The 24,648-nt window shown below is 40.2% G+C and overlaps 1 protein-coding gene and 2 long non-coding RNA genes across 5 annotated transcripts in view; 2 read left to right on the top strand and 1 right to left on the bottom strand.

The window, feature by feature from the left end:
• The first annotated feature begins 21 nt into the window (after positions 1-21).
• LOC125753411 (uncharacterized) lies at positions 22-16,692 on the top strand. Of its 2 annotated transcripts, XR_007405169.1 has the most exons (4): positions 22-336; positions 1,216-1,257; positions 16,150-16,341; positions 16,562-16,692. It is a non-coding gene; the product is annotated as an uncharacterized LOC125753411 (long non-coding RNA). The 2 variants fall into 2 exon arrangements; XR_007405168.1 differs by lacking the exon at positions 16,562-16,692 and having other exon boundaries at positions 16,150-16,555.
• The window catches only part of LOC118352084 (uncharacterized), a 34,339-nt gene continuing 16,083 nt past the window's right edge, over positions 6,393-24,648 (bottom strand). Inside the window, exon 4 of the long non-coding RNA XR_004808602.2 lies at positions 6,393-7,519. This is a non-coding gene — a long non-coding RNA (uncharacterized LOC118352084). The remainder of the gene's footprint in view (positions 7,520-24,648) is intronic.
• The window catches only part of LOC112661065 (inhibitor of carbonic anhydrase-like), a 39,023-nt gene continuing 31,548 nt past the window's right edge, over positions 17,174-24,648 (top strand). For both annotated transcript variants that reach the window (XM_025448928.3, XM_049099811.1), the window contains exon 1: positions 17,174-17,320. In XM_025448928.3, coding sequence (XP_025304713.1) covers positions 17,275-17,320 — 46 coding nt within the window. In that variant the 5' untranslated portion in view covers positions 17,174-17,274. The remainder of the gene's footprint in view (positions 17,321-24,648) is intronic.

A 24,648-nucleotide genomic window follows, 5' to 3' on the forward strand; every position in this document is an offset into this window, starting at 1 on the left:
AGTGACGCCAGCCGCCGCCGCGGCAGGGTGGCGGCGACGGCGGCGGGAGTGGCGCTGCTGCCTGTCGGCTGGGGGGGTGCCGGGGTGTAGGGCTTGGAAGGCGGGCCCTGGCTCCGTCGGGAGTTGGCCGGGCGTGCACAGCTCGGGGCGTGGGGTAGCAGGCCGGGACGACCTGGCGAAATAAGCCCCGGGGAAAATCAGGTTTCCCCGATCAGTAAAATACTACCATATGCAGGGCAGTGTGTGAGAAAACGTGTATTATCGCCCCAAACAATTTTCTGAGGCACATAGTGTCGCATCTATTTGCGTTTTACAGATGTGAAAACAGAGTCTTCGGTAAGTTAAGCGATGTAAGGTCACGTGGTAAATGGTAGCCTTAAAACTGCGTCCAAGGCTCTTTGACTCCATAGAAGGGTCCTTTTTCCTCCAATGTCGGAGGAATGTGAGCCTTCCGGAGGAATATGGCCTCCGCAAGGAAAGAAAGATGTCAGGATGACTTGAGTCACTTAGCCGAGGAAGAGGGTCTGGGTCAAGATCTTCAGTGGTCTCTGCTCCTCTTCCAAGGCTGTCTCATTTCCTTTAACTCCCTGAGGGTTGGGGAGATTCTGGGGGTGGAGCCTGATGTTCAAATGGCAAAGGACAGGGATGAGAAGGGTTTAATGGACCTGCGGAATACTGGCTTGTTGACCCGTGACAAATTGCTTAGCTAGTGTTTCTTTTCTTTTTCCTTTTTTTTTTTTTTTTGTTTATTCATGAGACACAGGGAGAGAGGCAGGCTCCATGCAGGGAGCCCGACCTGGGTGGGACTCGATCCCGGGATCGCTCCCTGGGCCGAAGGCAGGCGCTCAACCGCTGAGCCACCCAGGGATCCCCCAGTCATGAGCTTCTTAATCTCAAGAGTGAGGAATAAAATAAAAAACACTAGCTAAGGGGCAGCCCGGGGGGCTCAGAGGTTGATCAGCCCAGGGCGTGATCCCAGAGTTCTGGGATCTAGTCCCACATTGGGCTCCCTGCATGGAGCCTGCTTCTCCCTCTGCCTGTGTGTCTGCCTCTCAATCTCTCTCTCTCTGTCTCTCTCATAAATAAATAAATAAATAAATAAATAAATAAATAAATAAATAAATAAATAAATAAATAAAATCTTAAAAAAAGAAGCAGCTCATGACTTTGGGTTGAGCAATATGACAGTTTAACCCCAACTGTTTTTCCTTTTAGTGCCCAAGGATGAGTCTACGTGTGTAAATACACCTGTGCAAGGTGAGTCAGAATCAGTAACACTGGGGCTCAGAGGTACAGGTCATTGTTGGGGAGAGGGTGAGGAGAGTCTTAAAAATAAACCAAAGTTACTAGAGTTGTAAAAAATAAAAAAATAAAAACCAGGAGAATGAGCCACCACTGCTACAGGTTATTGTTAAGGAGCAAATCTGTCACAAGCTGTGGCAATAATTACTGTTTGTGGGGTACTTTACAGTCAACAAAGGACCCCTGCTTGCACTATTCCCGTCTACTCTCCTCAGCAATCTTCTAGGATGTGGGCATCATCATCCCGTGTTGTGTAGATGGGGAAAGTGAGTCCCAGAGCCACACAGCTGGGGAGTGGCTGCACCCAGGCTTGATAAGAGGTAGTGTGACTGGAAGCCCCTTGCCCTTCCCACACCACCCTATCCTTGTCACATGCTGCCTGCCTTCTCTGTACCAGGAGGCAGGAGCCCATCCCTAACACTTCTGGGCCAAGTGGAGGCTTCATGAGAGGAGAGTCATAGATGCTCTAATGAAGAGGAGGAGGAAAATGAACTCACCCCTTTAGCTCTTAGCCAGCTGATTTTAATAACAGAGGAGTTGGTCTTGTCCTTAGAATAGACCAGGTGACAAGTTCTCCCATCTGTGTCTCCAGGTAGGCAAGGAAGGTCTGTATCTGTCCCCTAAGTACCTAGTCTTGGAAAACAGAGCAGTGTTTCTCAATCTAGTGTAGTGCCTGCACCAGCTGCATCAGCATGAACTAGGAATTTGTCGGAAATGAAAATTCTCGGGCCTAATCTCAGACTTGCTTAGTCAGGAACTCTGCGTGTGGGTCCTGGCATTCCATTTTAGTAAGCCCTCCAGCTGATTCTGATACACACAAAAGTTTGCCCAAACAGCATCTCTGAGGGAAGGGTGAAAGTGGTGATATGGGTTGTGGTCCATGAAGGTTTTGGTGAAAAGGGGGAACAGCTGTGATTTCCCTACGGACAGCTGCCTCAGAAGATGGAGTTCAGAATTAAGTTTGTCTTCACTGGCATTCAGGGTCACCGTCTTGTTTCTTTGGCATTTCTGTCATCAGTAGTCAGACACTCCAAACTCTGCTTGAAATAGGATTAAAGGGAACTTGATGTTTACAAAAAAAAATTCTTTTTAAGATTTTATTTATTTATTCATGAGAGACACACAGAGAGAGGCAGAGACACAGGCAGAGGGAGGAGCAGGCTCCATCCCAGGAATCCAGGATCATGCCCTGGGCCGAAGGCAGATGCTAAACTGCTGAGCCACCCAGGGATCCCAGGAACTTGATATTTAACTGTAGAATGAAAAAACACAAGAAACAAATATAACAAATTAGAAATTAAAATTATCTTTTAAAATATAGGTGTAGGGAATATGAGTATTTCTTGTTATATTTTGCTACATAGATAAGATTTCTGAAAACAAAATATTTTTAGTATTTTTCGAATGAAAGTTTATATTTAAGTTTCTAGTGCTGTAAATGGATAAATGTAGGGATTATAACTTAAAAATGAGGTTAGTAAATGATCTTTATTGCTGCAGAAACCATCTTTGCAGTGGCAAAACATTTGTTTAAATTGTTGTATGTAGTGACCTAGAAAGTCTACTGAGGTGCAGGGAAAAGGAAATAAAATAGTGTTAGTGGCATGTGTTGCTACTGGTTGCACTTAATTAGGTACTAATTAGGTATTTTAACAGAGGAGTTGGTCTTGTCCTTAGAATAGACCAGGTGACAAGTTTCTTTCAGGTGACAAGAAAGAGAGAAGAATTGGCTTGTTTGTATGCAAAAAGATAAAAGAGAATTTAAAAATCCAAAAATGTAAGGTTTTGCAAGGTTGGAAAAGCTGAGTACATCCAGGCCCTAAAAACAAGAGATGCACCGGAGGGAGGTTTTGCCCAAGAAATGTTTATTACAACCTATCCATGTGGGAAAGATCTAGTTGAGAGTATGGTTGTCCCAGCCAGGCTGGATAGGCACCCTCAACTGAGAGAGAAATGTGTGGCCAAGATAGCAATCAGGCTTGAATATTAGTCTAGGGGAAAATTGTGTGTGTGACCACTACTGTAGGGGGGACAGCTCTACCATGACTTCTGGCAAACTTGGACGTTCATATATGGAAGGGTTTGGAATTGCAGCATATTTGGTGGTGCTTCATCCAGACCTTGTGATCCGCTAGAACATGAGAGGATGGGAAGCTTCAAAGGAGCTGCTAGCTCAGAGGCTACCTCCCACTTGCCTTCCTGCCTCCCTTAGCAGGCTGTGGTCAGATAGTTTCTTATGGCTTCCCAGATTCTGATGATGTATGGAGTTTTCTGCACTTCCCCTCAGATCAGAACCACTTGGCTGCTGTCTAGGTTTGGCTCCTTGGTGATGGGGTTCCCCACAATTCAAGTTATGGTCCTCCCTTTTGGTGTATGGGACAAAAGGAACGCCATGGCACCTTTGGATTATTCTTTTTTTACTATCTGTGAAATAGTAAATGATCTAAAAGTGTCTCGTGTATCTTCACCAAGCTAATCAGTCAGGCCTTCCCCTTGCTCTATGTGTGTGAGGTTGATGACTAGCACGTGAAACTGATTGGAAGCAAATGGATATATGAAGGATACTAAGGTACTAAGGTTTTGAGATAATTGCTTTGTGAAGGCAGCCAGAATTCTGAAGTATTCAAATTTTGACACAATCTTCAAGCTTGCGCAATAGGAAATGGGTGAAAAGTTCCTATCGCCCCCAAGGAGCACAAACTCCTCAATACCCAATCCAGATGTGGCTAGAGAGGACAATGGAGGAGGAAGATCCTCCCAGAGGGAGATGCCAGAGACCTTGGAGGGTAATGAACAAAGAATTTACTTTCAGAGAGTAGAATCTGAGCCTAATTGGGCAGAAGAACCACCTGATACCTGCCTAGTAGGACTTGAAGATTTTATTTATTTATTCATGAGAGACACAGAGAAAGAGGTAGAGACATAGGGAGAGGGAGAAGCAGACTCCCTGCAGGGAGCCCGATGCAGGACTCAATCCCAGGACCCCGGGATCAGGACCTGAGCCAAAGGCAGAGACTTAACCGCTGAGCCACCCCGGTGCATCTTCAAAGATGATACTGACTAGCAAGAGCTGTGGGTCTCTACCCCTCCCCTTTTGGAAAGGGAGTTTTATTAGTTATTCTGTTCCTGCTCCATTGCATATCAGGTATGTTATTGGGCAGGGCTGAGGAGGGGGAAGCAACTTGTCTTTTGTCACCATATGTCCATATGTCCATATGTCACCAGACCAGGAGGTAGATTCTGGCAGAGACTGCAGCAGACCTGTAGTGTTCCAGGCATATCCCTTCAACACTTAAGCACCCTGTCAAACTTCCAACTGCCAGCATCTGTGTTTCTTTGTATAATGGCATTCTGTGATGCCAGGAGTCTGCTCTACCACCTACACAGTACGCTAGAGGGTGAGATTATGACCCATGACTGACAGATATACATAGACTCTTAGTTTGCAAGATTTTTTTAAAATTTTTATTTATTTATGATAGTCACAGAGAGAGAGAGGCAGAGACATAGGCAGAGGGAGAAGCAGGCTCCATGCACCGGGAGCCCGACGTGGGATTCGATCCCGGGTCTCCAGGATCGCGCCCTGGGCCAAAGGCAGGCGCTAAACCGCTGCGCCACCCAGGGATCCCCCAGTTTGCAAGATTTTTGAATGGGATACTCTACCCTGGTTCCCAGCGTTTCCCCAGGGTAACTGATTTGTTAGTAGGTGCTTTGGATGCTTATTTTCCCTGCCTTATTCTCTCATCCTCTTATCCATGTTTCTTTACTTACCAAATATGACATTTGAAAAGTCTTATTTAAGAGTCGATTTTCTGGGGAAACTCAAACTGAGACAAAAGACCCAAGACAGGGGAAGCCTGGGTGGCTCAGCGGTTGAGCGTCTGCCTTCTGCCCAGGGTGTGATCCTGGAGTCCCGGGATCGGTCCCACATCGGGCTCCCTGCATGGAGCCTGCTTCTCTCTCTGCCTATGTCTCTGCCGCTCTCTATGTGTGTCTCTCATAAATAAAATCTTAAAACAAAACAAAAACAGACCCAAGACATGTGTTCCCTTTCATAGTGTGTGTTGTTGCTGGAAAGTTGTCCAGCCAGGGATTGAAGTTCCCATCCTCTTTGCATCTAGGTGAGGTCATGTGACTGAGTTATAGCCAACAGAATATAGGTAGAAGTCGTCCATGAAAACCTCTTGTACTGTCTTCCATAATTCCTTATTCTGGGTGTCAGCACACAGGGCAATCTTGGAAGCCATATGTTGAAAATGGCAGAGCCTCTCTGAATCTTGATCTCTGAATGACTGACCAGAGCTATGCAGTTGAACTCCCACCCCTGCTTCTCTAACAAATCACCACCACTGCTGCCATTTGGGCTTTATTTTGTGAAGTCATTGAGATTTGGAGCTTCATCTTTTATGGCAACTAATATCCACCTAATCAATGTAAACTTGGCAAAGTTTAAACAGATGTGTAGCTACTTCAGAAGTTGTTTTTATTACCACAAAGGCCCTTGGAAAGAGGAAAGAGTAAAACTGTTCCAGAGGCAAAAGTCAGAGGTCACATGGGGAAGAGCATGGACTATGGAAGTGGGCTGCCTAGTTTGAATGCTGGCTCTAACAGGTACTGACCTTGAGCAAGTTACTTAATTTCTTTCTCTTTCCCGTGTATGAAATAGGAATAATAATAGCATCTACTCATAGAGTTACTATAAATTAATATTTGGAAAGCACTTATTTCAGCACCTGGTACACAGTCAATGATAAATTTACAAATTCCTAATTTTCCAAAGGCCATCATGAAGTCTTTAAATTATTTTCCACAATATAATTTTCTAACCTTCTGCTCTGCTATTGTGAGAGTTGTGCCAAAGAAACAGAGATGGCTTTAGCACTTTGGATGTTCCTCCTTTGCAGTATGACTTTGTTCCTGTACATAACATTTTCAGAGTTTGCTCCACTCAGAGGTCAGAGGGCATCTCTGCCCTATTGGATACAGGCTGTGTTAGCTTTAGGTAGATCATTAACGTTAGGAGAAATGTTCACCTCTTAACCCTATTTGGTTTTTGTCCACAGGCCTATAGAGAAGATTGCTCAATCCACTTTTTTTTAAAGATTTTATTTATTCATAAGAGACACACACACACACACAGAGAGGGAGGGAGAGGGGCAGAGACATAGGCAGAGGGAGAAGCAGGCTCCATGCAGGGGAGCCCAACGTGGGACTCGATCCTGAGTCTCTAGGGTCACACCCTGGGCTGAAGGCGGCGCTAAATTGCTAAGCTACCTGGGCTGCCATCAATCCACTTTTAAGACAACCATTTATGTGCATTTATTCATCTATTTGATAATTTTTTTTAGCCCTATATAATACCAGGCACTATTTTCTTTTTTTCTTTCTTTCTCTTTCTTTCTTTCTTTCTTTCTTTCTTTCTTTCTTTCTTTCTTTCTTTCTTTCTTTCTCTCTCTCTCTCTCTCTCTCTTCCTTCCTTCCTTCCTTCCTTCCTTCCTTTCTTCTTTCTTTTTCATTTATTTGAGAGAGAGAGAGAGAGAGTACAAGCAGGTGGAGGAGCAGAAGGCCAAGCAGACTCCCTGCTGAGTGAGAAGCCTGATGCAGGGCTTGATCTTAGGACCCTGAAACCATGACCTCAGCCAAAATCAGATGCTTAGCTGACTGAACCATCCGGGTGCCCTCCCAGGCACTATTTTCCAAACTTAGGATTAGTGTGTTGAACAACAAAAATGTGATGTCTGCTCTTAATAATAGACCCTATTTCCTTTCAAAGATATGGATAAATGAAGGAAGAGCTGGAGCAGTTATAAATGAGCACAATAATCCATAAAACTCATTAATCCAGTAATAATACACTAGAGTTTTAAAAAATAAAGATGAAAAATTAGCAGCTAACATAGTTTTCACTTGTGCCTCTTTTATGAAGAAGTAGCTTATGCAGGAATTGTTCTCTTGTTGAGTGTATCTAGAAGGTGTGAATAAAGCACCATAAAACATCTGTTTAAGAGCTTTAGAAACTTAGAGGTGCCAAATTTATAGAAAAGGGAGGGGATAACAGAGGGGTGAGATGACATTATACAACCACATTTCTTCAGGGGAATTTGCCACTTCTGGGCACAAAGCAAGAATTTGCCACTTCTGGCCACTTCTGGGCACTTCTATCTGGATTTGTCTGAGCAGAGGGCCACTGCTGGCAGAATTTATGGCCGTCTCCGGGCTGGAGAAACAGAAATAGAGGAAAAATCCCATTAAGAAAGGAGGTGCAGAGAGCTGTCTGACAACTGACCAGTTTTCCCCTTAAGATATTGGCACAAATTGAAGCTTCATGGAACAGGAGGCAAAGAAAACAACCCCATACCTAAGAGTGGGCCCAAAGAATCCACCAGGTTAATTTCTTATTGCTGCTGTAACCATTGCCACAAACTTAGTGGCTTAAAATAACATGCTTATTATAGTTCTGTAGGTCAGAAGTCTGAAGTGGGTCTCATTGGCTAAAACCAAGGTGTCAGCAAGGCTGTGTTTCTAAAGGCTTGACAGGAGAATCCATTTTCTTGCCTTTTCCAGCAGTGGAGTTACATTTCTTGGCTCATGGCTCCATTCCCTTCCATCTTCAAAGCCAGCGATGGCAGAGTCTTTCTTACATTGCCTCACTCAGACACCAACTCTTCCCTTCTCCCTTCCACAGTTAAAAGACCTTGCGATTACAGTGGCCCACCCAGCTAGATAATCCAGGCTAATCACTTTATCCTGAAGTCGCCTGATTAGCAATTTTAATTCTATATCTATAACTTTCATCTTCCCTTGCCATGTAACATATTCACAGTTTATGAGGTTAGGACATGGATATCTCTGGGAGGCCATTTTTCTGCCTACCATACCAGGCTTTCAATTGGAAACAACCTAGTCTTGATTCAGCCCAGCCTCGACTGGTTGAAAGTGATCAGTCCTCATTCTATCTTCTTAGCAGGATAAAGGAGTGAATACACTTTGGAAATGATGGTATATCATCTGGAGCCTCTAAAAAAAACTTAGGAACATGTCTAGTTATTCCAGCAAAAATTAAAAGGCATGCCAAGTGAATTAAGAAACTAACAGAAAAACACACAATATAAATACATTTACAAATAATCCAGATATTGTAGTTAGCAGGCAGACATGGACCTTTAAAAACTATGATAATTAGGGCAAAAGAAAAAAAAAAAAAGAAAAATTTGGTGACAACAGAGGAAAAGATGGTGAAAATAATGGAAGAGATGGAGAATTCCATTGGAGAACTAAAATCTATGAAGAGAAATCAAGTGGAAATTCTAGAAGTGAAAGAGGCAGGAAGTTATTCCATTATGGATGCAAGAAAAAGTGTCTTCATGCTTTCAATCTGTCTGATTGGAGCAGCCAAAATTGTGTGGCAAAATACAGAATTACAAAAATATGGAAAGAATTTTTGCAACTCAGAAATAACCTTGTAAATGGCAAAAAGATTTTCTTACTGCAAAAAACAATCTATGTGATTTTACACGAAAAGGCAATAATTGTTGGCAATTTCTCGATAGATGGATTTAACCGCACAATAGATACACAGAAGAGAGGATTAGTAAACTGAAAGGCAGGTCAGTATAAAATATCCAACTGAAGCACGGTGAGAATAAAAGAATGGAAATATAGAGAAAAAGCATGATACATGTGTGTAGTTTTAAAACATTAATATACAATTATAGAAGCAAAAAAGCAACAGAAAACAAGCAGAAAGAATATTTAAACAATGAGAATTTTCCAAAAGTGCTGTAAAACAGCCCACAACTAGGGTAAAATCATAATTAGGCATAGCATAGTCAAACCAAAGAGTATAAAGAAGATAAGGAGGCTATTTTAAAGCAGCCAGAGAAAAAAGACCTGTTACCTTCAAAGGAACAACTGTTGACTTTGGTTGACTTCTCAACAGGAATTATGGGTAAAAGAAAACCGTAAAATGACATTATTGAATTTGTAGAAGAAAATAACAGAGTGAAACATACTCAGTGGGGAAAAATCTTATAAAGCTATTAGTTAAAAATACTCAAAATCCTGAGAAAATTCTTTGCCAGAAGATTTGTACTAAGGGAAAGAAATTATTTAGACAGAATGAAAATGATCCCAAATGGAAACACAGAAATTGAGGAGGGAATGAATAAAGAGAGTAAATATGTGGTGAAATATAAATACTGACGATATTTGTAAATATTGACTTATTGATATTATGACATTCTAAACTATAAATGTAATTAAAAGTATGTAACAACACAACAGACAAAAGGGAGTAATTGAACTTAAATTTTATAAAGTTCCTAGGATTAGCAAGGAAGTTAGAGGAGTGATAATGTTCCTTACACTATAATAAATATTGTAATCTATTGGGTATTCACAAAAGAATAAGAAAAGAATGTGTAACTAACAAGTGAATAAGAGAGGAAAAGATGGGGTAATTTAAAAATTAATTAGGAGTGACTGGGTGGTTCAGTCGGTTAAGCAGCTGCCTTGGGCTCAGGTCATGATCTCAGGGTCCTGGAATCAGGCCCCAAATTGGGCTCTCTCAGCAGAGAGTCTGTTTCTCCTGAAACCTCTGCCCCAGAGGCCCCCACACCCCACCCCTACTCTCTATGTCTCTCTCTCAAAGAAATAAGATCTTTTAAAAAGTAAAAGAAAATAAAGAACATAAATCAGGTTAGCCAAATAGAAAACAAATAGTAAGGTCTAGATAATAACATATCCGTAATTACATTAAATACCAACGAATTATGTATGCCAAGTAAAGTCTAAGATTGTCAGGTGGAATTTTAAAAATATTTACTATTTATAGAAGACACTCTTTAAATATAAGGACACAACACTGAACACAAAAGGATTAAAATATATGCCATGCATACAATACCTAAAGGAAAGCTAGTGTAACTAATACCAATATTAGACGATACTTTAAGGCAGAAACATTACTAGAGATAAAAAGAGGCTTTTCATAGTGATCGTAAGTATAAAAGCACTAACCCACCAGGAAGATACCACAATTCCAAATAGGTATGCACTCAAAAATAAAATTTTAGGGAAGCCGGAGTGGCTCAGTGGTTTAGTGCCTGCCTTTGGCCCAGGGCATGATCCTGGAGACCCAGGATCGAGTCCCACATCTTTGGGCTCCCTGCATGGAGCCTGCTTCTGCCTCTGCCTATGTCTCTGCCTCTCTCTCTGTCTCTCTCTCATGAATAAATAAATAAAATCTTTAAAAAACAATTAAAAATTTAAAATATGTAAAGCAAAAGCTGACAGAATTAAAAGAATAAGTAGACAAATCCACAATCAGAGTAGGGAACAATAACACACCTTTCTCTAGTGCTAATAGAAAAATCAGGTAAGGGGATGCCTGGGTGGCTCAGCAGTTTAGCGTCTGCCTTCGGCTTAGGGCGTGATCCTGGAGTCCTGGGATCGAGTCCCACGTCGGGCTCCCGGTGCATGGAGCCTGCTTCTCCCTCTGCCTGTGTTTCTGCCTCTCTCTCTCTCTCTTTTTTTTTTAATTTTTTATTTATTTATGATAGTCACACAGAGAGAGAGGCAGAGACACAGGCAGAGACACAGGCAGAGGGAGAAGCAGGCTCCATGCACCGGAAGCCCGACGTGGGACTCGATCCCAGGACTCCAGGATCACGCCCTAAGCCGAAGGCAGACGCTAAACTGCTGAGCCACCCAGGGATCCCTCTCTCTCTCTCTCTGTCTCTCATGAATAAATAAATAAAATCTTAAAGAAAAATCAGATAAAAAAATCAAAAAGGAAACAACACAATTGTCATATATATCCATAATGTATTTATGAAAATGCTTTATATGTACTATAAATTATATATAAATGTTTATGTATTATATATACAAGTACACTTTTCCCAACAACTATAGAATACTTATTATTTTTAAATGCACACTAAACAATAAAAAGTGACTGTAATCTGGGCCATCAAACAATCTTCAATACATTTCAAAAGATAACTTAATTCAGAACATGTTATCTTACTATAATGGAACTACACTAGACATAAACAACAAAAGTTAGCTTGGAAATTATAAACACTGGAAATCAGGCAATACACTTCTAAATAAATTATGAGTCCAGTAAGAAACCACAACGAAAATTAGAATCTATATTGAATTAGAATATGTATTTTTAAAATATTTTGGATAATCATAAAGATATATTCAGAAAAAGAGTGCTTATAGGGATATTTATAGCCTTTGATGCATATATTAGAATGGAAGAGAGCCTGAAAATCAATGTTTTTAACTTCCTTTCATAAAAACTAGAACAAAACCAAAAGAAAATCAAGATAATGAAAATTAATGAAATAATAAATGCATTTACAATGAAGAAAATCAACAAAACCAAAAGTTGGCTCTTCACGAAGATTAATAAAATAGATAAAACCTTGGCAGTAAGAATCAAGAAAAAGGAGAAAATAAGAATTACCAATATCAGCAATGAAAAAGAGGATTGTAGCAAAAATCTCCCCACATTAAAAATGTTTAAGAGTTTTCAGGTTGGTGAATGCATGTATGTGCTGAGAAGGTGCTACACTCCAATTCCTCAAGGACAGAAGTTCCTGTGCTTGAGACCCTTTCAGACCTCACCTATGAGCCTCATCATCTGGCTGCTTATCTGTACCCTTTATAATGTTCTTTGTGATAAACATTAAAAAGGCATAAAGATAATATTGAGAAAACTTTACATCAATAAGTTGGAAATTTAGATGAATTGGAGACATTTTTTGAAAAACAAAATTACCAATACTTGAAAAAACTTGAAGAAACAGAAAATCTGAACATTTTTCTAGGCATTACTGAAATTTAATCTGTAATTGAAAACCCTTCTACTAATAAAACTCTAGACATGAGTGGCTTCACTGGTGGACTGTTCCAAAGATTTAAGAAGAAAATAACATTACTCTTATGCAATGTATTCCAAAGAATAAGAAAAGTGACATTTTCCAATTTATTTTATGAGCTAACATAACTTTAAAGCCAAGCTTATGGGATATTAAAATAAGAGTAAAATTGAAGAATAATTTCTCTCATGAAAAAAGATGAGACAGGGGATCCCTGGGTGGCGCAGCGGTTTGGCGCCTGCCTTTGGCCCAGGGCGCGATCCTGGAGACCCGGGATCGAATCCCACATCAGGCTCCCGGTGCATGGAGCCTGCTTCTCCCTCTGCCTATGTCTCTGCCTCTCTCTCTCTCTCTGTGACTATCATAAATAAATAAAAATTAAAAAAAAATAAAAAAAAAATACTTTAAAAAAAAAAAAAAAAGAAAAAAGATGAGACAGATGCAAAATATCCTAAACAAAATGTTGGAAATTCAAATTTAGTTGTATATTAAAAGCGTTATACGTAACAATCAAGTGGGGTTTATTCCAGGAATGTAATAGTGGTTTAACATATAACAGTTGGAGTAGTTCATCACATCAACAGAAAAAGGAGGAGAAATCATGTGATAATCTCCATAGTACAGAAAAAAACTTGATAAAAATTCAGCACCCATTCATGATTTAAGGAAAAAAATTAACCAAACCAGGAAGAAAAGGAGCTTCTTTAATCTGGTAAATAATACCTAAAACAAAACAAAACACCAGCAAACATTTTACCTCATGGTGAATTATTGAAAACTCTCTTCCTCATTCACTACTTCTATATAGTGATGTACTGGAACTTTTAGTCAGTGCAGTAAAGGAAGAAAAAAAATTATAAGAACTGAAAAAAAGGAAACAAAGACATTATTCACGAAGGCACCAGGATATACACAGAAAATCCAAAAGAATAATTTATAATTAATAACAGTACAGTCATTAGACTCAAGATCAATATAAAAAGAAGTTGTTTTTTTCATATTCCAGCAACAAACAAATGGGAAATTGAAATCATGGTCCTATTTATAATATCACCCAAAACCAGTTGATAACTGGGAACAAATATAGTAAGGATGTTCAAGGGCTCTAAACTGAACACTATAAAATGTTATCAGGAGAAGAGCTAGTAAAGAAGGCCTAAATAATTGCAGGGATATGCCATATTCATGAATTGCAAGGCTTAATATTGTGGAGAAGTCAAATCCCTCCAAATTGATCTATATTTTTGTATAGTTCAATAAAATCTCTGCAGGTTTTTTTGTTTCTGGAAATTGACATGTCAATTCTAAAATTTACATGGAACTCCAAAAGCCAAAACAATAACAACAATGAAACCCAGTCCATCCTGAAGAAGAACAAACCAAGGACTTACATTATGAGATATCAAGATTTAATAAAGCTATAGAAATTGAGACAGTGAGATATAAGTGGAAGGATTGATCAATGAACAAATTAGAGAGTTCTGAAACACATACACAATTGCTTGATTTATAAAAAAACTTGTACTAAAGTACAGTGAGAAAGAAATCAGCTTTCTGGTAATGGTGCTGGGTCCATTGGACATATACATGAGAGAAAAAATGAATATAGGCTCCTGTCTCACACCATTTACAAACATCAATTCCGAAAAAACATCTAGGCTATGTGGCTTAGTTTTTTCTTCTATGACATTATGCTACCTCACCAAGCTATTTAGTTTATAACTACAGTTTTATAGCACAAATTAAAGGGCTTATAAATCATTTGTTAAATTTGAGGAGACCTAATGAGTGACTATTGGAAGCAAAAAAAAAAAAAAAAAAAAAGTCAGGGCAGCCCAGGTGGCTCAGCAGTTTAACGCTGCCTTCAGTCCAGGGTGTGATCCTGGAGTCCCGGGATCGAGTCTCACGTAAGGCTTCCTGCATGGAGCCTGCTTCTCCCTCTGCCTGTGTCTCTGCCTCTCTCTCTCTCTGTCTCTCATGAATAAATAAATGAAATCTTAAAAAAAAAAAAAAAGGCACAACAAGAAATCATCTGCTTCTTTTAACCTAATTTCTTTCTAACATGAATGGAAAATAAATGTCTATGGATAAAAAAAAAAAAAATCAGTTCCAGGTGGATTCTAGATCTAAATATGAGGGGTAAAAACTATGAAGCTTTCAGAAGAAAACATTTTCATGAACTTGGTACAGGCAAAGATTTTTTAAACCATATACAAGAAGTGCTAAACATAAAGGAATATGTTGAAATTGGATTCAGAAATATTTAAAATTTCTGCTTACCAAAGACACCATTAAGAGAGTGAAAGGCAAGCCACAAAATGTGAGAAAATATTTGAAATACATCCAACAAAGTTCTCGTAGCTATAATATATAAAGAACTACTACAACTCAATAAAAAATAAGCAAACAATCCAATAGGAAAAAGGGCACATCACAAAAGAAGATATCTAATTTACCAATAAACATTAAGAAGTATTCAGCTTAAAAAAAAAAGTATTCAGCTTTATTAGTTATCAGGGTAATTAATATTAAAACAATATTAATAATGAACTTCATGTGCTTCAGAATAGCTAAAATTTAAATAAAATTTAAATTTATATTTCATCCCAAACTGAATATTAACAAGGATATGGGGCAACTGGCACTTTCATACACTGTTGGAAGTAGAAGGAGAGTGGAAGTTGTACAACCACCTCAAAAAATGCAGATATTAAAAGCAGAATATAGGTGTACCCTGTAATTCAGCAATTGCATCCTGTTTATATATCATTAGAAATGCATACACATGTTCACCAACAGACAGGTACAAGAATTGTTATGGCAGTTATTACTCCGTAATAGCCTTAAATTGGAAAAAAAAGAAAACAACAACCAAATTTCCGTCAGTACTCAATGATATATTCACCATTGAAATACCACAGAGCAATGAGAATTGTAATAAAGGCATGCCTCATTTTATTGCACCTTGCTTTATTGTATTTTGCAGATACTGTATGTCTTATTTTACAAACTGAATGTTTGTGACAACTCTATGTCAAAAAAGCCAATAGGTACTATTTTCTGCAACAGCATTTGCTTGCGATGGGTCTCTGTGTGTCATTTTGGCAATTCCCACAATATTTCAGACTTTTTCTTTATTGTCATATTTGTTACAGTCATCTAGGATCAGTGATTATGACTCACTAAAAGTTCAGGTGATGGCTGGCATTTTTTAGCAATAAAGTATTTTTAATTAAAGTATGTACATTTTTATAAACATAATGCTAGTGTACACTTTTTAAAAAGTTTTATTATTTATTCATGAGAGACACAGAGAGAGGGAGAGACAGGCAGAGGGAGATATAGGCACAGGGAGCCTGCTGTGGGACTTGATTCCAGGACCCTTGGATCATGACCTGAGCCAAAGGCAGACACTCAACCACTGAGTTACCCAGGTGCCCCAGTTTTATGTTCTTAAGGCCCAATTCTGAGGATGCTTTATTACACAAGCCTCGGTTCGTAGTTTGACTAATTGTATTGCCAGTCCCCAAACTTAATTCAAGGAAAGTCTATTTAAAATGTATTTAGTGCAAAAGACTTGAACCAATACTTTATACAAGAGGGCACCCAAATAGCCAATATGCTTATAAAAAGATGCTCAATCTCATTAATCATTAGAGAAACTCAAAATTACAGTGCAAAACCAGTAACATTCCCATTAAAATATTAAAAATGTGGAGCAACCAAAATCTCATACTCTTGGGAGTGTAAATTGGTTTCATTTTGGAAAACTGTTTGGCAGTATATATTAAAGTCAGACATACTTCTACTTTATGACCAAGCAATTACTCTTCCCAGAAATATCCTGCAGAAATGCGTACCTACATGTCTAAAAGACATGTGCTAGAATGTTCATTGCAGCACTCACTGGCTCTTTAGAAGAGCCCAAACAAGAAACTACAATTACCAACAGGAACGATTAAAGTACAGGATAATTTGCAGCACCAAGAACTCGTAAAGGACAGCTATACACCACATCATAGAGGAATCTCACGAATACAACCTTGAGTGAAAGAAGCCAGACACAAAATTGTATGTATTGTATGATTCCATCTCTATCACATTCAAAAATCCACCGAGTTCATCTTCGTTGTTAGAAGTCAAGGTAAAGTATATCTTTGTGGGGGGAGATGGGAGGCAAGTGGAAGGAGTCACCGGGGGGCCATCCCGGCCTTGTCAATGTTCTGTTCCATGATGTGGGTGCTGGTTATAAGGCTATGTTCACCTGGCGATAATTCATCAAGTTGTACACTTAGGGTGTGTGAAGTTTTAGGTATGTTTACTGTACTTAAACAAAAGTTGTTAAAACTTTAAATTTTCCCCAGGTGGAGCTCACAGACTTCAGAAGGACTGGGCTGCAGGCCGCAGGACCAAGCGGAAGCAGCCCTCTGGGGTTCAGCATTTCACCTGACTTTAAGCCTTCAGCAGAGGGTTATAGGAAACCCTGTCTTTTGGGCGGGGGTGGGGGTGGTGGGGTGGTGGGGGTGGTAGAGGGCTTCCGGGAGGGAGTCGGAGTGGGCAACCGAGGTGCTTTAGGGGGTAGAGTCTGAGGATCCCTGAAAACTGTGTGCAAAACATTGTGTGTACGTGCACACATGCTTTCTTGGGGGAAGAGTCCCCAAGTTTCACCCTGTAGACTGCCCCCCACCCCATTCCTCTGGAGTCTGTGATTTCCAAACATCTAAGCTGCTTGGGCTAGGTGAAGATCAGGGGACTTCTGTTCTAGGCGGTCATTCCCGCGGGCTCCCAGGTGGCTTCCGCTCCCACCTGTGGCCCCCCGACCCCGCATCCCGAGAGCAGAGGTGCAGCCGCGCAGCTCCCGGCGGGGCCTCAGGGGGCGGCCTCGGGCCGGCGGCAGCATAGCGCGCAGACTTGCCGCCCTGCAGCCGTGGAGGGCCCGGGAGAGCTCGGAGGTGTGGCAAGGGTGACCCGCCCAAAGGCTACCCCGTTAGTAGGCGGATCCGCCCCACCCACCCCCCCGGGCACGCAGAGCCTGCCTGGGCGCCGGGAGCTGTGTCAGTGTCCGGTGGCCGCCGCGATGATGAGGCTCCCCATCTGCGCCCTGCTGTGTGCGGGGACCCTGGGTGAGTGCGCACTGGGAGCCCGGTGGGGTCTTGCCCTTCAGGACCTGGACTGGGTGTCAGCGGAGGGTCGGCCGCAGCGGGACCCTGCACAGCCTGGGTCTAAGGGGTCCACAAGCAACCCAGCACCTGGCTGGTCCCAAAATGCTTCGGCTTGTGGTGTAGACAAGCACCTGACAAACTTCTGTAGCCTACAGCAGGGGGCCGGATCCAGCTTGCCCACCTGATGTTGTGCAGCTGGATGAGCGAAAGATGATTTTTACATCTCTAAATGGTTGAAAGGAAATAAAAAGAACGACTGTTTTGACACATGAAAATTACAGGAATTTAAAATGTCAGTATCCATAAATAAAATTTTATTGGAACACAGTCATGCTTATTCAGGTTAAGTATCGTCTGTGGTTGCTTTCCCACTTTGGGGACAGAACTGAGTCATTGCTACCGAGACCGCATAGCCCACAAAGCCAAAAATACTTATTAGCCCATTGCTGACAAGATTTATGACACTTGGCCTGGAAGCTACTGATCCTGTTCACAGCCAAGGAAACAGGATTAGAAGAGGGAAGGGGTTTTCCCCCAGGGCTCATGGCTCTGTGTTGGTATTAGGCGGGGGAGGGGCTTAATGTCAGGTATGCTTGACCTGTCTGGTATCTAAGGAGAAGAGTTTTTCCTGCTTGGAACTGTACAGCATCTCCCATCCTTATCATACAACAATGAGGAATGTATGGGAAACGTAATCATTCTAGAATAGGATCCCCCTGCCACCCAGTTCGGTGTGACTCTGGGCCATCCCTTGACCTCTCTGAACTGGTTTCCTCCTCGGTTGGGTAAGAATTGCTTTTTCATAACCAACACTGTGAAAGTAGAATGAGATAATGTACCTAATGACAGAGCTCTAGACACAGGTGAGTTATCACTGGTAAAAATCCTGCACATAAATGTAGGTGGCCCCTTCCTGTGTTGGGCAGGGGGAGCCAGGGTTCTTGGCTGGGTAAGGTAGGTAATGGTACACAGTTAATGAGCTCATGCACGTGGAAAACGCTGCAGGGGCACCTGGGTGGCTCAGTGGTTGAGCGTCTGCCTCTGGCTCAGGGAATGATCCTGGGGTCCTGGGATCGAGTCTCGTATCAGGCTCCCCTCTGGAAGCCTGCTTCTCCCTCTGCCTGTGTCTCTGCCTCTCTCTGTGTGTCTCTCATGAATAAATAAATAAAATCTTTAAAAAAAAAAAAACAAACAAACCAACCGGCATGGTTCAACAGCTATCGGTTCTTGCCCTGGTTCTGTCTGGCCTCAGGATGTCTTAAATAACTTCTGGAGTGGTCAGGTGTCTTACCTGAGGAGAGGACTAACTTGGGAACATGAGAAGGACAGGCAGGAAGGGCAAGCTGTGCCATGGTGGGTCCTCCCAGGCCTATGCTGCCACATAGGGCCACAGAGTGAGCCCTACTGGGGCTGGGGAAGGCTGGGAACGTAGTGTACAGCCGCGTTCCAACTACAGCCACCAGCAAATCCAGAGTGAAGCCCCCTGCTTGCTCCCCGGTTCCTTCTGGATAGGATGCATGTTGTTTTTTCTTCCTCCATCTCCTCTCCTGGCAATGCCAGGCACTGCCCAGTAGCTCATTTCCCAATCGGCTCTGTATTTACAAACCAGAGACAAGAGCTGCCTGCCTCCCCCCATCTCCACTGCCCACAGTCCTTCCTACTGGGCACTGGATGTGGATCAGGCTAGAGTCTACGATGTGCTTTCTTCAAAAGTCAGTGTTTTCTTTTGACAAAACAAAAACTCTTCTGATGGCAAATGACAGAAATGCAACCAAAATAGTTTAAGATTAAGATCAAAAGAAGGGCGTTTCTCTGCCTGTGTCTCTGCCTCTCTCTCTCTCTCTCTCTCTCTGTGACTATCATGAATAAATAAATAAAATCTTTAAAAAAAAAAAAAAAAAAAAAGAAGGGCGTTTGTCATTAGTAGACCTTGCAAGAGCCAAGGACCAAAGGTTCCCAGACAGCCTGTATGTCCACTTTGGCCTCCACCTCCTACCTCAGCCTCTCTGGAGCTTAAGAGATTTCTCCACACAGTGAGCATGTGACCACTACCAGGATCAATCTGAAAAATCCAGAGTGGGTGCTGATCACCCTTTCTTGAAATTGTCACATGGCTGGCATGGAGTGTTATTGAATTGGCCTAGTCTAGCTGGCTTGCAGTCTCTCTTTTTTAAAATAATTTTTACTGGAGTATAATTCACATATAATAAAACACACTCATTTTAAGTATACATGTGGTCTAGTGAATTTTGACAACTATACCTATCCATGTAACCACCACCACGATCAAGGTACAGAACATTTTCATCACTCCCAAACCGTCCTCTTTCCAGTCATTCCCACTTTCTGCCACTATAGGTAAGTTTTGCCATTTCAAAGAAATGGAATCATACAGTACACAGTCTGTTGTGTCTGGTCTCAGCACAATCGTTTAGAGACTCATTCACATTGTTGCATATATCAAAGTTCATTTTTTTTTATTGATAAGCCGTGTTCCATTGTATGGTTTCACCATAGTTTGTTTACCTCTCCACTTGTTGACTGATTTTTAGCTTGTCTCCAGGTTGGGGATATTATGAATAAAGCTGCTGTGAACATTAGTGTACAAGTCTTTGGGTAGACATACATTTTCATTTCTTTCAGGCAAATTTCTAGGAGTAAAATTTTCTTAAACTAGTTAAGAAAATACCAAACTTTTTTGAGTAGTTGTACTGTTTTACATTCCTGCCAGCAATGTAGGAGAATTTCATTTCCTCCACATCCCACCCACACTTTGTATTGTTAGTCTTTTAACATTTAACCCTTTTAATAGGTATGTTATGGTATATAACTATGGTTTTGCTTTGCATTTCTTTGATGAACAATGATGTTGAGCATTTTTCTATGTTCTTACTGGTTACTCATATATCTTTTATGAATTATGTATTCAAATCTTGTCCCATTTTTAAATTGGGTTATTTGACTTATTATTGAATTTAAAAGCTCTTTATATATCCTGGATACAAGTCCTTGGTCACACAGATGTATTGCAATTATTTTTTTCCAAGTTTATGGCTTAGCTTTCCATTTTCTGAATGCTATCATCTGAAGAGCAAATGTTTTACATTTTGATCAAATTAACAAATTTAATTTTTTGATTTGTATGTTCTGTGTCCTCTCTAAAAATATGTTTGGCAACCCCCGAAGTTGCAATATTGTCTTTTGTTTTATTTTAGAAGTTTTATAGCTTCAGCTTTTGTGTTTTGGTCTATGCTACATTTGTAGTTATTGTATATGGTTGAAGTAAAGGATGAGATTCATTTTTCTCACATGAATATCCGGTTATTCTAGGACTTGTTTTTGAAAAGGATATTCTTTCTCCGCTGAATTACCTTAGTAGCTTTGTTGGAAATCTACTGACCCTATAAATGTAGCTTAATTTCTAGACTCTGTTCTGTTTTATTAAGCTCTATGTCTCTCCTTGTACCAATATCACACTGTCTTGATTACAGCATCTTTATAATAAGCTGATTTCTTTCTGTTTTTTTTTTTAAAGACTTTACTTATTTATTCACAAAAGACACAGAGAGAGAGGCTGAGACATAGGAAGAGGGAGAAGCAGGCATCCTGTGGTGAGCCTGATGTGGGACTCAATCCCAGGACCCTGGGATCACTCCCTGAGCCAAAGGCAGATGCTCAACTGAGCCACCCAGGGGTCCCTAAGCTGATTTCTTATAAATATAAATAAATATAAAATACCTGATTTCTAGGTAGAATAAGCCCTCCAACTCTATGATACTACTTCAGTGTTGATTTGGCCATTTAGATATTTTGTGTGTCCATATATGTTTTTGAATTGGCTTATTAATGACTATAAAAAGGGCATTTAGTCTTGAAATATTGTAGAGTTTGCATTAAATTATAGATCATTTTGAGAAGTGTTAACCTCAAAAACAAAACAAAACAAAACCCTGTCAATTATTTTACCAGCAAAAATGGGATTATTTGGGAATAGCAGAAAGTTACATTTCAGGACATGCAAGCTACAGCAAAACCATAGGCAAGACTAGAGAACAAAAGACAGGTAAATTTGTTTTTTTTAAAGAGAGAGAGAGAGAGAAAGGGAGAAGTTGGTTAAGGCTATAATAAACAAAAAGTCCGATGAAGTAAACTGGGAATTCTGAGTGTAGTGTGTTTTCATTGGCTGAGTTGTGACAGTCTCTCATTGGCTGGGCTGTTGCCTGGCAAGGAGAAAATTTCTTCCTCCTGCTGGGGTAGTAAAGTATAGGCTTCTTCCTGTTAGGAATTTAGGGTACCTCTCTTCCTACTGGGGTTTGCGATTGACAAGGAGTGTTAGTCAGGGTATGGGAACTGTCACTTCTAGCCTTCCTGCTTTTTTATTTTATTTTATTTTATTTTATTTTATTTTATTTTATTTTATTTTATTTTATTTTATTTTATTTTTTAAAAATTTTAGTCATTTATTTGAGGAGGGGAGAGTAGCAGAGGGATAGGGACAAGCAGACTCCCCACTGAGCGCAGATCCCTATGTGGGGATTGATCTCAGGACCACAAGATCATGACTTGAGCTGAAATCAAGAGTTGAATGCTTAACTAACTGAGCCACCCCTGCTATAATTTAAATGAGGTTTTCTTTACTCAGTTTCACAGAATTGGCAACACTCACAGGAGTGTTGAGTTTTGTAGTCTATGAGCACTCTGTATGTATTTATTTAGTCTTCTTTCATTCATCTTAGGAATATTTTGTAGTTTTTATTGTGCAAGTCTTATCAATAATTTGTTATATTTTGAGTGCCCAGGTGGCTCATCAGTTAAAGTATCTGACTCCTGATTTTGGGTCAGGTCATGATCTTAGGGTTGTGAGATCAGCCCCATTTTGGGCTCCACCCTGGGCATGGAGCCTACTTAAGATTCTCTCTCTCCCTCTTCCTCTGATCCTCCATGTGTCCCTCTCTCTAAAAAAATAAAAATAAAAACTAAAAATAATTTATTAAATTTATCCCCAGATGTTTCATATTTTTTGGATGCCATTGTAAGTAGTATTTAAAAATCTTTCATTTTACATTTTTTCTTTTTAGTATTATAGAAATTTAATTGATTTTAGTATATCAAGTCAAACCCTGTGAACTTTCTTTTTTTTTCCCCTGTGAACTTATTAAACTTATTTATTCTAGTGGCTTTTTTGTAGAGTCCTTAAAACTTTCTATATAGACAAACAGGTTATCTGTGAATAAAAAAAATTTTGTCTTCTTTTCCAATCTGTATCCCTTTTATTTCTCTTTTGCATCTTATTAAAATGGCTAAGACTATGTTAAACAGAAATAATGAAAGTATTATCTTTGCCTCTTTTACACTTAAAAAAGAAACTAGAAGGGCAGAAACTAGTTTTAATCATTTGGACATAAGCATGGTGGTGATTAAAAACATAGGCTTTTAAAAAGGCTTTCCCCAAAAGTGTATACCTTTGAAAAAGGAAAAAAAAAAAAACTGTATGTAGTTGGATACAGTAGCTCTTTGTATAATTTAGCCTGCTTACAAAGCTATTTTCATTTATAGAGTTGTATTGTTTCTACTGCTATCAGTTATTTCTGAGCACAAAATGTTTCAGCAATCTAGATTAGCAAGCAGAGTAAACATGCTTTGAAAGGCTCAAAATGCAAATGTAAGCTAATTGACTCCAAACTATGTTGCACAAGGGCGCTTGGCCTCTATAGTTCCATTCCTAGCTTGCTCTCCCTTCCCTGGGTTGCTACTATCAAAGACTTTTTCAGATAGAGTTGAGGGGCTCCATGTGTCATTCTGTCTTTCATATGGAATTCTGTCAAAGGTAATTTGGCATCTCCTGTCCTCTTTCTTTTGATATTTCCTACTTACGGACAGTTAAAAGGCAGTACAGATTTTGGAATCAAACAGACTTGGGTAGTTCAATACCCTGGACTTCATAAAAAATGAGGAGCTGCGGGATCCCTGGGTGGCGCAGCGGTTTGGCGCCTGCCCTTGGCCCAGGGCGCGGTCCTGGAGACCCGGGATCGAATCCCACATCGGGCTCCCGGTGCATGGAGCCTGCTTCTCCCTCTGCCTGTGTCTCTGCCTCTCTCTCTCTCTCTCTCTGTGACTATCATGAAAAATAAATAAATAAATATTAAAAAAAAATGAGGAGCTGCTACTGTTGTAACTTTCATCTTCTAGATTTTATTTAAAATAACGTTTGGCTCAAATTAGTACTACAGGTTTGTAAAGAGCATTTTGCCTTTGTAATATTCTCTACACTTATTAATATAGCTTAAAATGCCAGTGAAATAAACATGCACTGATTTTAATGCTCCAGCAAATAGTACCATGTGAGGTCAGAGTACCCAATGTCAAAAGAAAGAGTAAATCAGTAGGCTCAAGATTCCTTCCCATAGGTTTCTTTTTTCTTTTTCTTTTCTTTTTTTTTTAATAATTTTTTAAAAATTTTTATTTACTTATGATAGTCACAGAGAGAGAGAGGCAGAGACATAGGCAGAGGGAGAAGCAGGCTCCATGCACCGGGAGCCCGATGTGGGTGGGATTCAATCCCGGGTCTCCAGAATCGCGCCCTGGGCCAAAGGCAGGCGCCAAACCGCTGCGCCACCCAGGGATCCCTTCTTTTTCTTTTCTGAGGTGATGTTCACTAACGTCCGATCAGTTACTTAAAAGTGTACAATGCAGTGGCATCTAATATACTCACAGTGTTTTGCGACTATTATCTCTGTCTAATTCCAAAATAGTTTCATCACCCGCAAAGAAAAACCTGTTCCCATTAAGCAGTCAGTACCCATTCTCCTGTCTTCCAGTCCCTGGAAACCACCAGTTTGTTTTCTGTCTCTCTCTCTTTTTTTTTTACCTATTTTACATATTTCATGTAAGATGAATCATATAATGTGTAGCTTTTTATATTTGGCTTCTTTCACTTGACATATTTTTGGGGTTCATCAATGTGGAGCATATAGAAGGATTTCATTCTTTTTATGGCAGAATAATATTCCATGGAATGGATATACCGTATTTTGTTTATCCATTCATCCATTGAGGTTCTTTTGGGTTTTTTTCTGCTTTTGACCATTGGCAACAGTGCTGCTATGAATATTTGTGTATGTGTATTTGAGTACCCTTTTCCAATTCTTTGGGATATATACTGAGGAGTGGGATTTCTGGGTTATATAATTCTATGTTTGACTTTTGGGAGATGCTTTTTTTTCTCCAAGAGGAAAGGCACAATCAGAGAAATGGGATCTGAGAATTCATGTGAGCCATGCAGCCAACCC

This window comes from Canis lupus, chromosome 23 (genome assembly GCF_003254725.2).
Source record: "Canis lupus dingo isolate Sandy chromosome 23, ASM325472v2, whole genome shotgun sequence".
Classification (NCBI taxonomy): Eukaryota; Metazoa; Chordata; class Mammalia; order Carnivora; family Canidae; genus Canis; species Canis lupus.